The sequence below is a fragment of the Suillus discolor genome (genome assembly GCF_016758755.1).
Source record: "Suillus discolor strain FC423 chromosome Unknown F5147scaffold_47, whole genome shotgun sequence".
Lineage (NCBI taxonomy): Eukaryota > Fungi > Basidiomycota > Agaricomycetes > Boletales > Suillaceae > Suillus > Suillus discolor.
In genome coordinates, this window is record NW_024541294.1 from 84,309 (window position 1) to 98,996 (window position 14,688).

Here is a 14,688-nt window from a genome sequence, read left to right on the forward strand (position 1 = left end):
TCCCTCATAAAATGGGCAATAACAAGCCTTTCTCCTGGACCCCATGGACCAATAGAATGTTGTAAAACCTTCCCGGAAATGAAGACCATTGTCCCAGGGTAATAATCCAGTTCGGCCCCAACATCTGCTAACGTCAACTTAGCCTCATGGCCACTGCCTAAACTAATCAGAAGATCAAAAAGGGAAGGTGCGCCACCAGAATCTCTGTGTGATAAAGTTGTATGATTTGCAATTATTTCCAATCCTGAGAAGATCGAGGGCCAATGACAGATGGGTGGCGATGTTCTATCAGAACCTTGAAGCTCCTGAATAATGCGAGTGATTGCCAAGGTGCCTGCTTCAAATAGATCTGGAGCCGATACAGCGGTAATGGCATTCCAGAAAGATTCAGTAGCTGATAAAGTAGCTAGCCACTCTTGGACTTCCACAGACTTATAGGAAGCCGAGGTCACCATTGGGTCTTCCAGTCTCTGCAAATGAAATCAAACAAAGTCAAAAGTAGCTAAACAACCACTAAATTTGGCCTATACCTCGTGTCTTTGCATAAAATATGCTGGTGATACTGTGACTCTGCCTGCTCCAAATTCCCCACCCCCCTCTGGGACAACAAAGCCTTGAGATCGCCAAGACTGTTGGGTGGAGGACGTAATTGTTTCAAGAAGTAAAGTCCGTAAACCCTTAGTGGCTGAGTTCACATATTCCTAATTTAATTTATCAATTGATGAGGGGAATTCCCAAGGAAGAATGAACATACAACCCGAGAAGAAGACAGAATATTTGGCAAGTAAATTGTTAAAATTTTACCTTGCCGGTCCACAATAGTAGCTGGTACTGAAATTTTACCGATCATAGCTGCAGAAAAGTACTTTGGTAGCTGATCGGTATTAGCGAGGGGACCATCAGATTTAGGTGTAGAGACTTTGGTCATTTTGGCAAATCTGTCAACATCCCAATCCACATAATCTGCAAATGATGTGAATTTAAAACCAGGTGATATCTTGCAGAGTGAAATAACTCACAAGGATTTACCATTGCATGGGCAACTGTCAGTGCAGCTCGATTGATCTCATATTCTGAGATTGACCCAGAAGTATGGAAGTTGACATCATGTGTTGCTAAGCAACTGTCTAGCTCATGTCCAATTCTTAATCTTAAGTGAGACCATTTAATAGAGCGGATCAAATAAGGCCCTAAATATAACCTCACCTTGCTTTGTGTAGAAGGTGAGTTTGCAATATCCCCCCTCTGAAGATCCCTGTTGCTGATGATTTTCCCATAATTTCCTTGATCCTTGTGGTCAGAGCTGCTCTCAGCTTGGTTGATTGACTCATTTGTTGGTCCATGGTGAGCAAGGAAAATTTTCAACCAGCTCATTCGGATCAAGACTCAATTTAACTTATATGAAATGATTCCGAAAAAATTGTCCCGCAATCAAATTTGGACATATGAATGGAATCTACTGATGGAAGACGGATTAAATGAAGTCTTGCCCAGATTGTGACATGATCCGTGTGACATAATTAGTACTGTAATAACTCGCTCAGATGTGGAAGAGTGAAGACTAATATTGGCAGACTACCACAGAAGAATGAATGATATTCTGAATCTGGGACTACACTGTGGGATCCCTGTCTCAAATAGCAGGAGACACTTCCAGCTGGAGTTCAACGCCTTGAGAGACAGCAAGGACTCACTTATTAAGAAAGCAATTGCAATAACAGTAGTGTATAATAGTAAATTGGCATCCGGCAGATGTTGGCAGGACACCAGGACAAGTAGCAATGACGCCATATGATACAAACTGCCCTGCACCATCAGAAGGCTGACTCTTCCCTTCTGACCATGGAGGGGAGATACCTCTGAGGTTACCCCTGAGACATATACTGGCTAGCCCGCCCTCAAAACTGTTCGTGTTAAGAGTTCTGCCTCAGAGGTAACCAGTTAGCTACACCTATACTGTAGGATATTGAAAATGTTTTCTTTGTTAACCGAAGACAACATTCTCAATACCCTGCAGTATAGGTGTAGCCAACTTACCTCTGAGGCAGAACTCTTAACATGAACAGTTTTGAGGGCAGGCTAGCCTCTAAGCGGCCTGCAGGGTATTGAGAATGTCCGTCAGTCCAAAATATGCTAGTGTGCTGCAGAAGGCAATTTCAAAGAAGAATCAACCTTCTGACCAGGAAGGGAAGGTTGTATCATATGGTGTAATGGCTACTTGTCCTAGTGTTCTGCCACCATCTGCCTATGCCAATAGTATATTTTGACTGGCAGACAATAATCAATGATAGCGTCCTTCAGCATGTCAATGGTGAGCCGCATCAAGGCAGAATTGAGATCTACATAACACATTATTTATCTAAGACATGTAGTAGATAATAGTTGCTTTGTTGCTTTGGTCTGTGCAGTGTTTGATTATTATTATTATTATTATTATTATACACTACTGTGCTTTTGCGCTTGCTTTCTTAATAAGGCTCTTTGCTAATATACACACGGTCACGTGACTTTTTCAGCCAGCAGCAAATGAAGTGCGTCCATCAACATACATTTTCAACTACAAAGTATGAGTGACAATGAATTTTACCACAAGTAGGTGAATTTTACCACAAGTATGCAAACAAATAAAGTAACAAATACAAAAGGGGAGGCGAGACTTCAATGAGGGGGCCCTCCTCACCAAAGCCTCAACACTCCAGGTGAAAATGTATGTAGCAAATATATATATAATAAAATACAAATTTGTCCTGTAGAAACGTTAGACCGAAATTTAAGACAAGATTAACACTTAACTAGAGAGCGCTTGCCACACAAAAGTACCGGCAGGTTTAGCAGTCTAGAGAACAAAACAGATCAGTTAAGGTCATCAGGAATTGAGCGCTTACCACTGTTAGAAAGTCGGAACAGACTATTGAAAAAGTTGGAGCAGGCTATGAAAAAGTTGGAGCAGGAGCCACTGACAAGTGGCATGCACTGCGCTGAGCCCCAGTCCCAATAAGCAGGAGCCACTAACAAGTGGCATGCACTGCGCTACTGCCAATTCCAAGAAGCAGGAGCCACTGACAAGTGGCATGCACTGTGCTAGTCCCAATAAGCAAAATACTAAATAAAATAGACATTAGCCCACAGATGTGAGAGAAGAAGGACTTACCGTTTGAGTAGAGGTTTAACTGGGCCAGCCCAAGTCAAAAACCGTAAGTATAATACTAAATAGAACAAAGATTAGCAACCAGATGTGAGAGAAGGAGGACTTACCATTGAGCAACTAGGGGGTGCTCAAAAGGAAGGGTGGCTCTCATTGCGCCATCTGTTACGCTGACCGTAGGTCGGCGTGTGCGAACTAGGATAGGTCTTCTCAGCGACGACTCGAGTGAGTCTACTGAAGCTGAGCGTGGTCTAGCCTTGACAGAACGTCAAGGATTCCTCCGGCGATCTCGGTAAGACGGCGCTCGTCGAGATGCAGGGCTAGCGGATACGTGCTAAGTCGTATGGGGGCGACTTAGAAGTGCGGTCTCACACAAGGAAGCTGGTTAAGGCTTAGATGAGCAAGTTCTGGGAATGAACCTAGTAGATTAAAGTAAAGTCTAAGTACAATAATCTGTGTCTACTTATAGGGAAGTACTACAAGTATTCTAGCTCAGTCTGTAATCAATAGTATATCGTAAATCTATGATAGCCAGACATGAGGTTCAGATAAGATACATGAGGCTTAACCTCTGATCAAGCATGCTGCGCCAAGGGCAGCTGCGCATAGGTACAGGAAGCGCCAAGCGCGCTCCGGATCTTCATGAAGCGACATGTGGTATGCATGCGCTGATCTAGGGTGACCATGAGGCGTACAGCCTCCATGGTTCAGGTACAAGGCCGTCTAGGCCAGGGGCGGGGTCGTAGCGCCAGGCGGGGTCATAGCGGTCCAGACCGCTGTCTTTCTAGGCGCAGGCGGCGCACCGCCGCGCGGGGAGTCTAGCAGAGCGGGGGCAGGCGTAGGGAGAGCTGGGGCTCTAGTAGGTGTTACAGATCCCTGTAACACCATCCCTAAGTATCAAAAATCCTATGTATGACAGACATTAGCAAGTGGGTGCAAGAAATTAAGTACTTACCTTGAGAGACCCCAAAAGAAAGAGATTATATGTAAATGAAAACAATTAGTAAGTAGGCGTGCCAAAAAATTGAACTTACTATGTTGGAAGGGCGACTGCAGGCAAAAGGAAAGGTGGCTCTCATTGCGCCATCCCTAAGTATCAAAAATCCTATGTATAACAGACATTAGCAAGCGGGTGCGAGAAATGAAGTACTTACCTTGCGAGACCCCAAGGGAAAGAGAGTATATGTAAATGAAAACAATTAGTAAGTAGGCGCGCCAAAAAAAAATTGAACTTACTATGTTTGAAGGGCGACTGCAGGGTAGTACCTTTGAATTCTTGCAGCTGCAGTCTGCAAGAACCCAAAGGAGTATGCCAGAAGTCGCCCTTGAGTAACGGCACTGACAGAAATAAAGTAGGAATGAAGGGGAATGATGAAGGTAAGACGAAAGGAGAGATTGAACCGTGAGAACTGATTGTTGTTGTTCATATGCACGTGTCAGTTTGTTGTTATTTGTAAAGTCACATGATGATCAACAATGAAACAATGAACTGTGCCACAGCGACACATGGCTAATCCACAATTCCACGCGTCGCGTCAAAAAATCCACAAAATCAACACGTGCCGGCGCACCGGCACATGTTGAGTGGATTTTTTGACGCGACGCGTGGAATTGTGGATTAGCCATGTGTCGCTGTGGCACAGTTCATTGTTTCATTGTTGATCATCATGTGACTTTACAAATAACAACAAACTGACACGTGACACAATCAACCAACGTTCAAACGTTCAAACTTTGACTTGTCCATCTTCTCTTTGCGCTTGTTTAAAGTACATAATGGTAAGTGTTATTTGGTTCATGTCATTTACTAATTTGATATATCTATATTAGTCTTAACTTCACTACTTGCCATGGTAAAGTCTAAACAAACATGCAAGAAGTCCACCGGTGGCACCGCGCCACGAATTGCCTTGTCGTTGCCGGCATCTACTGGAGTGGTCACTGCGCCGGGTGAGCTGAATGTGAGAGAGCTGTCTGAACACAACGAGGTAAGTGATTAGTTACCTACTATTTGCACTAACATGCATCTTTATTTGCAGTTTTGTCTCATCTGCAGAGACAGTTCTGTAGGGGAAGATTGCCTCTTCCTCTGCAGCACCTGTCCGCGGGTGATGTGTTCAAACTGCATGAACATCCCGCCTGCCAGTGCACGCGCGGTGCAGGCCGATGACGTCACGTTCATCTGCATATCTTGCCACGTTGGCATGGAACGACATGGGCGCGCATCTCAGTCGCCCTATTTTGTAAGTTTTTTCGTTTATTTCATGCTAACTAACATTAACTTCATTTTATAGGGTTTTTACAGGAAGGGGCAACCGCTCCTTCCTTCGTTCCTCCACATTCGTGCTACGTTGGAGGTTTCACTCCATTCCCAACTGTCTTCGGCACCCACGCTCATGCTCCATCTCGTCCTCGTCGACCACGACGTCACCGGCGGCTGTTTCAAACTGGCCTCCGAATTCCTTTGGCCATACTTCCCCAGCGGAGGGTTGGAATTTCAGTCTGTCGCGTTCGACATCGGCAATGCCTCAAAGATCGATGAGTACCGGTTGCAGGCGACTGCCATCGTCCAGTCGCTGATGAGCTCCAACTGGGCTTGTGTCATCGTCGCCATCACTAACCACACCAACAACGAGCATGGGGATCCATTTATTGGGTACGAGGGCAACAAGAAGTCATACGTTTCGGCACGTGTTCACTCTGTAAGTGGCATTTTTTTGACTAACATTGTATTTGCTCATTTGACACCAAAGGTTCTCGATGTTCTGCTTTCACCTTGGCATCCCCTGATTCATGGTGCCGTGGAATCATACTTATGGCTGTTTTCGTGTGGCGTGCTCATCAACAACATCACTTCCTTTTCAGGCTTGCAACAGGCGGTCATAGAGTAAGTCCATTTGATCTTATCTTTGCAAATACTAACTAACCCTAACAGTCATCACATCACAGCCACTATTGGCTTTAATGCTGTTCGTTTTCAGCCGAGTTTCGCCACGCACCTTTTGCTTGCATTCGCGGAGCTGGTCATCATCAAGTGTTTGCCCATTCACACCGTCTTCCCTGACATGTTGGGCCAGTCCTACAAACTTGGGCGCCACACTGACGTGTTCTTGCTGATGCCTGACAACTCAGGTTCGTTGGCTGTTACCAAGTTCGCCTGGACGCATTCCGAACTTCGCCCTTGGGGTCAGTACCTGCCAGTCCAGTGCCCACAGTGTGGGTGGAGTAATGCCTGGTGTTCTGTCAACATGCACAAAGATTACATCTTTGAATGCAAGAATGGCCAATGTAGGAAAAAGTATGTATTCTCACAACCACCTCATTCCAGGATCCTTTTGCCAGGCAAAAGACCTGGCTCCTGCTGGATTTCGGTTGTCTTGAGGCCCATGCCTGGTATCCCTGATGAGGATGAGGATTAGGATACAATTATTTTGTCTTAGCTTTTTCGTACATCCCTTCATGTTTTATTTTTCTTCATCTTACTTGATTAGATTACCCTCATCTATTATCTACACACCGCTCAATGGAAGTATAACGTGTTTTGGATCTTTTTACCTGATGTGAATTTGTCTATTATCTACACAGTCTAACTCCACCACTCAATGGAAGTATAATGTGCCTTTAATCTTGTTACTTGATGTGAATTTGACCATCTCAATATATCCAATTTGATAATTGATTCAAGATAAAAATTGCAGGTAGGCTGGTACAGGCGGTAGGAGGGTGGCTAGCCGAAATTAATTTGAACACCCATGTTTATCAACAATAACGCGTGACTTCATAAGTCACGCGTTATTGTTGATAAACATGGGTGTTCAAATTAATTTCGGCTAGCCACCCTCCTACCGCCTGTACCAGCCTACCTGCAATTTTTATCTTGAATCAATTACAATGTCTACCGACTGGTCTATTGCCTTTAAGCCAATTCTCGACCTTCACTCTAAGGCCATTTTTGCTGCAGGTTCCTCGTCTGTTGGAAAACCTGTGGTGAGGAAGATTTGGAGGGCCATACTAGCTGCTCGAGATGAGCAAGAGGAACCCATTGCCTTGCCTACTTCCTTGAAAAAGGTCACAAGATTTTTATACTGTACATGTATTTAGTTGTCTGATGATATACATAAATGTTACCTACAGGCAATAAAAGAATACTATGCCAAAAGTCTGAAAGACAAGGAAGAGGCAGACGAACGTGAGGCAGCGAGTCGCCCAAGAGAAGCATCTTTCTATAAGAAACCCCTGTCTGAGTGGGACGTGGCACAGAAATTATCTAAGCAGGAGATCGACACATATGACAAGGCCCAACAACAGAGTAAAGGCTTGGAGTATTCAATCAAGTACCGCACTGGGAATGCCAGGGAATGGTTCAACAACATGACACCTTCACAACAGCAGGAGGTCAAGTTTGCCATGAAGAAATGGAATGAGGAGGGGGCACCAGAAGAAACTCAGGCAATGTAAGTTTGACTTCAAATCTACAGTTATTCTAGTCTAACACTTTGGCTTGAGATACCGTAAGAACAACCTCAAGAAAACTCTGGAAGATTTTGCAGAGCAAATTCGGCACACCATGGGTTGTCGCGTAGTAATGCTTGTTAGTCATAAGAAAAAAGCTAGTCAGACATTGTCTGTTAGTCTGTAAGTCATCAAATCAACAAGGAAATCTCAAGACTAACTAAACTATAGACACGAAACTACGCCTCAGAATGCTAAGAAAAAATTTTCTGTGAGCTCAAGTGGTATTAAGGAGTGGGCTTCGAATGGATTTGAATCCTTCGGAGAATGGTCTAAGACTGAATTTTGTACGTGTTTCATTTGATTTTAAATATCATGCTCACTAACTATTAAATTGATAGACCCTTCAGAGGATTCAGACCGTGTGGCTTCAGACAGTGAGGATGGACCTGTCTTACCTGAAATCATAGTAGACGATGATGGATATGCAAAACTTCCTCTTCGTGATGGTATTGGCCTCAAGGGCCAACAGGAGTTGATTAGAAGTATCTTTCATACTTCATACAGTAAGATCTAATGTCTTCAATATATGCATGATATTTGATTGACTCAATGGTTTGTAGAAGTCTGCACAGGTGGCTCTAGACCTGTACCTTGGGGCGTGATAACTGCCAGTCCGTCCAATTATTTGGCACCTGGTTCAGTTCCCACAGGATTTGTGGTCAAAGACCCTTCTCATATGAAGACAGAGGAAGTAAATCGTCTATGGATGCATTGGGAACGACCCTCTACTGCAAATAAGAAGCTTGTTGTGTTTATAAAGGCTAGGGATGCTGGTATGCGGGTCACTGGGAAGTCCAAGACAAAAGTAGTGAGCGCCCTAGATGAAGAAGATCAAGACCGGCCGGCTTCCTTTGCCTCTCATTTCACAGAATGTACAACACATCCGGCCGCTCACACCCATGAGACCACCCCAGATGATGTTGCCATCAATGACCGATACACATTTTTAGAAACCCTTAGCAAGAGTGAAAACTACTTGGAGCTTGTAGATGCCACTAGGGACCTGGCAATATTAGCCAATCAGAAGGTTAGTGTCACTTGGTGCTGTTTTCAATTTTATGGCTTATATGTCCAACAGCCAATTTCAGAGCGACACCAAGATTTGCCTACCTGGGCTGACTGGTCTTGGAATGGAATTTATCTTCCTGAGGACATTCACACATCATATATGACATTGGTGGCCAGCTTGAACAAGCTACAAACATGTCCAATCTCAGGACCGCCATCTGCAATGCCAGTAGTACTAGGAATTGGGCTCCTCTATAGGGAGTCTAAGCGCGTGATAGAGTATGAGGAGGATGAGGCTGATCCCAATACCCCTTTCTACCTACCTCATTCTGCTATTGATCTACAGTTCTTGGTCACTCTGGATGATGCTGTCCGGGAAGTCTTGTGCTCAGTCGTTGGTCACATTGAGAGGCTGACAAAGGAGGGACTCAGTGATGAGGATGATGAGGTGAGGTTGGTGGTAGATGATGAAGGGGTGGTGGAGAAGGATGTCGAGTCAGAGGAGAATGTAGTTGGGGGAGAAGAACAGCAGGAGCAGGAGGTTGAAGAGGTGGTGCAGAAAGGGAGGAAGAGAGCCATTCACCATGCTTCATCAAGTAAGTCCAAGAAGCCTAGGACTGAGCCTGAGGTTCATAGATCAGGTAGGGCAAGGCAACCCTCTAAGAGAAACCAGAAGATATGATCTCATATCCTTCATTGTCTTCATTGCTAGTTAATCTTGTACAGTAATTGCATATGCTTGTCTAGACTTGGGCATTGGCTGGTGATAAGTTAAGACTTGAGTATAAACTGGCTTTCCTCGCTCTATGTACATATATATTGGCCAGCCTGGCTCCTACACAGGTAAATGCAGGATGGCCGGTATGCTAGTGTAATACCTGCAAACTGGCCAGCCTGGGTCCTACACAGGTAAATGCAGGACGGCCGGTATGCTAGTTTAATACCTGCAAACTGGCCAGCCTGGGTCCTACATAGGTAAATGCAGGATGGCCAGTATGCTAGTTTAATATCTGCAAACTGGCTAGCCTGGTTCCTACACAGGTAAATGCAGGACGGCCGGTAGGCTAGTTTATGACTTACAAACTGGCCAGCTTGGTTCCTACACAGGTAAATGCAGGACGGCCAGTAGGCTAGTTTATGACTTACAAACTGGCCAGCTTGGTTCCTACACAGGTAAATGCAGGACAACCGGTAGGCTAGTTTATGACTTACAAACTGACCAGCCAGACCTCTACTTAGGTGGATGCAGGGTGGCCAGTATGCTAGGTTAAGACATATAAACTGGCCAGCCTTGCCTCTACCAAGGTAGCCACAGGGTGGCTGATATGATAGGTTAAGACCTACAAATAGGCTAACTTGGCCTCTAGGTACATACCAGACAAAGTGTGACTGGTTGCTACTGGGATAAGACCTACCACTGGCCAGCATGGCCTTTATATAGGCAGATATGGGGCAGCCGGTTTGCTAGATTAAGACCTACATACTGGCTGGCCTGGTTTCTGCTGAGGTAGATATGGGGTGGCCAGTATAATGGTATAAGACCTACCAACTTGACATACTAGATACAGAGTGAACTTTGTGTAGAGTCCAGGCTGGCCGGTCGGTAGGTCTTATCCTAGTAGTATATCTTATACCAGTATACAAGCTACCTCACATCTAGGTCTTAATCAAACATATTGGCCACCCTGCATCCTACCTATGTAGAAGCAAGGCTGGCCAGTTACAAATATAGATGTGAAACAGCCAACATCCTAATACACCAGCAAGCCTTGATCTTGGTATACCTACGGCCAGCAGTTGTCTTACATCTTCTGGCTGGTCATGCTTTTACAATAAGCTAGTGTATTATACATGTGGACCATTACTAGTGTTTTATATATAGTAAACTATATGAGGCCGGCCAGCATGTATTCTACATAGACCGGCCAGGGACTGGCTGGCCATGATTCTATAGGGTTTTGGCACATCTGGGGCACTGGTTCTACATAGGAAAGTGACTGAAGTATGTAGTCAAGGGCTGATGTTTGAAAAGTTGTGCTTGACCTACGTACAGATTCGTTCACATACGGACAGCTATACACCGCGCATTCAAGAGTATGATGTTGCTGAGACATTCGAACAGCACTTCCAAGAGAAGAAGAGGAAAAAAATAACAGCAAATGTAACACCCAAAGGTGAATGGAGCGCTTGTAGTGCAGTGAGGCCATACCAGTGAGTGCATCATGGCTGAGCTGCTATACATGTACTAATACATAACCCTCGCTCAAGGTGTTTTGAGTGGACCTGCAGTGAGGCTATGTCAGTAAGCGCATAATGGCTGTGGGGTGCTATGTATGTTCTATAGAGTATCAACACTCAGCCACAGATCCGCATAGTTACTTATCATGGCACCTTCGCTGTTTTCACCTCAATGTTGTCCTAACATCATCGCTGAGGCGACTATTTGTAGTTCGTACTCTTAGTACTCTCTTGCTAACTCGTGTAGTCCTTTTGCTGATGCCAGGCTCCGCATGATCACCCCAGTACCATCAATAGCAGTCACCATGACACTATGGCTGAGTCCCTTGCTCAATGCTGTTCGACCGAGACTATACCAAACAGAGATACAATGTTCGACGATAGTTTTTCGACGGATTCAAACTCTGACAGTGATAGGCTAGTCACCTTCAGTAGGCAACATGATCTTATTATTTCGAACTGACATTTGTGCATTTGCAATATCTCGTACAATCAGACAAGAAGAACAACCTCTATTTTTGATACTCTTGGTTGGGGGGGTCTTCTGTAGGAGGCATAAGATCGGGCCCATTGAATATCGCTGAAGTGAATGGTACATATACTCGTGTTTACTGATGTCCAGATATACTCGTTGTCTTCTACAGTCGCTCACAGCTATGTTACTCCGTAATATCACGATATAACAGGCATCTGATGACACCGCTGGTCGGGATCTTGTTCGGGATCTTACGGTCCAATCATACAAGGTTTCTGACTTTGCAATACCATGGCGGTATATCATGATATGCCATCTAAAGATCTAGAGTTACAGCACCTGAAATGTATAAAGTTAATACTGGGGTATCGCTGTAAGAAGTAACACGCTGCTTGTGATTCTCTCCTCGCTGTAAGTCTAGTTCACAGCTTGAAGGTCCTGTAGCAGGCATCTGATGACACTGCTAGGTGGGATCTTGTTCGGGATCTTACGGTCCAATCATACAAGGTTTCTGACTTTGCAATACTATGGCGGTATATCATGATATGCTGTCTAAAGATATAGAGTTACAGTACCTATACTCCGTGATATCATGATATAACAGGCATCTGATAACACCGCTGGTCGGGATCTTATGGTCCAGTCAGACAAGGTTTCTGACTTTGCAATACCATGGCGGTATATCATGATGTGCCATCTAAAGATCTAGAGTTACAGCACCTGAAATGTATAAAGGTAATACTGGGGCATCGCTGTAAGAAGTAACACCCTGCTTGTGATTCTCTCCTCACTGTAAGTCTAGTTCACAGCTCGAGGGTCCTGTGTCTTCTCACTCATCATCACATTGATGCTTTTACAGGAACAGTTAGGATGCGCTGGCTCCTATTCACGCATAAAGACTCGGAAATCACTTGCTCCAATGACATAGGAAGGTTGAGAACGCATGGCCTAGAACAGAGATACCTCAGTCCTACCACTGGACTCTGCCGACAGCTCAAGGTGCAAGCCATCACACCCTCTGGCAAATTTGAAGTTTCCATCAAGGATAACACCAGCGAGACCTGCAAACTCGCCATATGGCTGCTAACCCATTCACCCTTCAAAGGATGGATTATTTTCAAGTGGATCGGAAAATCACTGTGGTTTGCACTGAAGCTATTGTGGCCAATTGTCTGGTTTCTCGTGGAACTCTACTTCAACAGTGGTAACTCCGGGGAGGATGAAGACACATCGTACAACACAGGATACTACAGACCGTATCTTCGCCAGTTTCAGGGTCAGCTGTGGGCAGCCCGTTCTCGCACGGAGCATTCATTGCGTCTGAAAGAGGAACCTGGGACAAATACCCGTACACATACCTGTTACCCTCGAGTTCTCATGATCCGCGGCTCAAATCGGAATGAGTGGGTTCAATGCGTAGATCGCAACACCATCATCCACACTAAATACATCGCCATCTCTTACCGCACAACTGACATCTACACTCAAGGCCCACATGAGAAGAAAGAAAAGGCACAGTTCACAGACGAAGTTCGTGCGGCAGTGCTTGGACAGCAATTCAATGCCTACTGGCTCAACCTGGAGTGTTTAGGGGAGACTGAGTCAGAGCAGAATCTGGATGCGTACTGCATGTCAGACGTATACCGTAGAGCAGAGACGACTTTGATCATGCTTGGGAGAGCTGACTCTGGAGAGAACGAGTGCTGGATGAGCTGGGGCGGACAGGTATGGACTTTCCCAGAAGCCCTCCTGAGCTCTCGGCTTTGTTACAAGTTCCGGGATTGGAAAGAAGTCAAGGCGTTGTCGTTGTTTCAGCTGGCTAACCTGGCCTATACGAACTCCGAAGATGAGCAAGCAATTGTCAATGCATACGGTAATGGGAAGGATCCACTTGAGAGGCTGGAGCGCTTGGCACTCTTGAAACAAGCTATATGGCGGCGCGCTATGGCAAGTTTCCCAACACTTTCTGGCCCTCCTCTCCAGCCAAAGTCGGACGTGGTATTAGGTGGGGGGTACAAGCCACACAAGGCGGAGCGAGTTTATGCACTCATGGGCTTTTTTGACCACCGCATTCAGCCAAATCACGATGAGGATGAATTACAGGCACTCGCGAGGTTGTCGATGGCCAATGATAACGACCGTATCACTGAGCGCATGGTATCCATGTTTCCCTCAAATTCCACTCCAGGCGCGTCACGGCGCTGGTACGCTGATAATGACATCTATCACGCGAATCTTTGGGACATCCTTCCGGAGATTCAAGTTGCTGGTGTGACAGGCAATGGAGCTCTCGTTTTGGACGGCTGTCGGGCAGCAGCCATCAGATGGAAGAACTTCCCAGATGTTGCATTTGCGAATACATATTCGCTGACGAGGACAGTTGTCGGTTCCATACCATATTTCTCCTGGCCGTTCATTGTCATTGGGGTAGGAATTATACCGGATACCAGCAGAGCAGGAGGCATTGTATTCATTGTCTTTGGATTCATTCGCCTCCTCCTTTCCCCTGCACTACTTCTCTATGGCAAATCTGGGCGTATAGTCACTGCGCAACCATGGTTGATCGGGGTCAAAGGAGTGATTGACCGAGAAATGGTAGAGGGCCACTTATACGGGGGTACCATTGCCCACTTTCCAAAGATAGTACACCTCCCAACGGTGTATCTCACCCCCAGCAGTTCACCGTTCTCAACTCTGGAACAACTTGCAAGACGGAAAGGCTCAGACAAACAATACGAGGATGCGAAGGAACAAGAGAAGAATGGACCTGGACACATGTACACGCTCATCGACACATACTCGTCGACTATGTATTATTTCTGTGCCGAGTGACCGCCGACGGTTTGCATCTTCGCAGGACGGGAGGGAGGGCTTGGGAGGTTTATACTTTGTTCGGAGAACTGCAAGGAAAATGAACTGCATAAGGAGATGGTGTTGCGGATGCCCACGGAGATCAGTCAGAGGATGGAGTTGTGTGGTTGGGTCGCGCTTGGATGAGATTGATTTGTATGAGGCCTGTTGCCATGCTCAGAAATCAGGCTCCCCTATGTCTTACTATATATCTCACTGTGTACCTTGCTAGTACGATATGCTTCGCCGGTAGATTTTTTTTTTTTTTTTTGGGGGGGGGTTCTTGTTTATTGTCCGGTGGGGCGGCGCCCTATAGTAGACCATACATACAATATGGACTAGTATACAGTTGTATCTTTGGGTTTTTTGTGGCTTTGCTAATTCCGGTAGATCTATGCGTTTATATTCATGTATTGGAAAAAAAATTGTACAGTTGACGATCCACAAGGGTCGGTGT

The 14,688-nt window shown here is 45.4% G+C and overlaps 3 protein-coding genes across 3 annotated transcripts; all 3 read left to right on the forward strand.

Moving 5' to 3' along the window:
• Positions 1-4,921: 4,921 nt before the first annotated feature.
• F5147DRAFT_654980 (uncharacterized protein) lies at positions 4,922-6,564 on the forward strand (the record flags this gene model as incomplete). Its single annotated transcript, XM_041433925.1, has 7 exons — positions 4,922-4,924; positions 5,005-5,133; positions 5,185-5,388; positions 5,440-5,847; positions 5,899-6,032; positions 6,081-6,443; positions 6,474-6,564. 7 exons carry the CDS (start codon positions 4,922-4,924, stop codon positions 6,562-6,564), a joined length of 1,332 nt encoding a protein of 443 aa, XP_041290198.1.
• Positions 6,565-7,036: 472 nt separating this feature from the next.
• F5147DRAFT_776264 (uncharacterized protein) lies at positions 7,037-9,384 on the forward strand (the record flags this gene model as incomplete). Its single annotated transcript, XM_041441832.1, has 8 exons — positions 7,037-7,213; positions 7,280-7,599; positions 7,652-7,780; positions 7,829-7,944; positions 7,999-8,163; positions 8,221-8,687; positions 8,739-9,264; positions 9,314-9,384. 8 exons carry the CDS (start codon positions 7,037-7,039, stop codon positions 9,382-9,384), a joined length of 1,971 nt encoding a protein of 656 aa, XP_041290199.1.
• A 2,867-nt stretch (positions 9,385-12,251) lies between these two features.
• F5147DRAFT_776265 (uncharacterized protein) lies at positions 12,252-14,213 on the forward strand (the record flags this gene model as incomplete). Its single annotated transcript, XM_041441833.1, has 1 exon — positions 12,252-14,213. One exon carries the CDS (start codon positions 12,252-12,254, stop codon positions 14,211-14,213), a length of 1,962 nt encoding a protein of 653 aa, XP_041290200.1.
• Between the last annotated feature and the right edge of the window lie 475 nt (positions 14,214-14,688).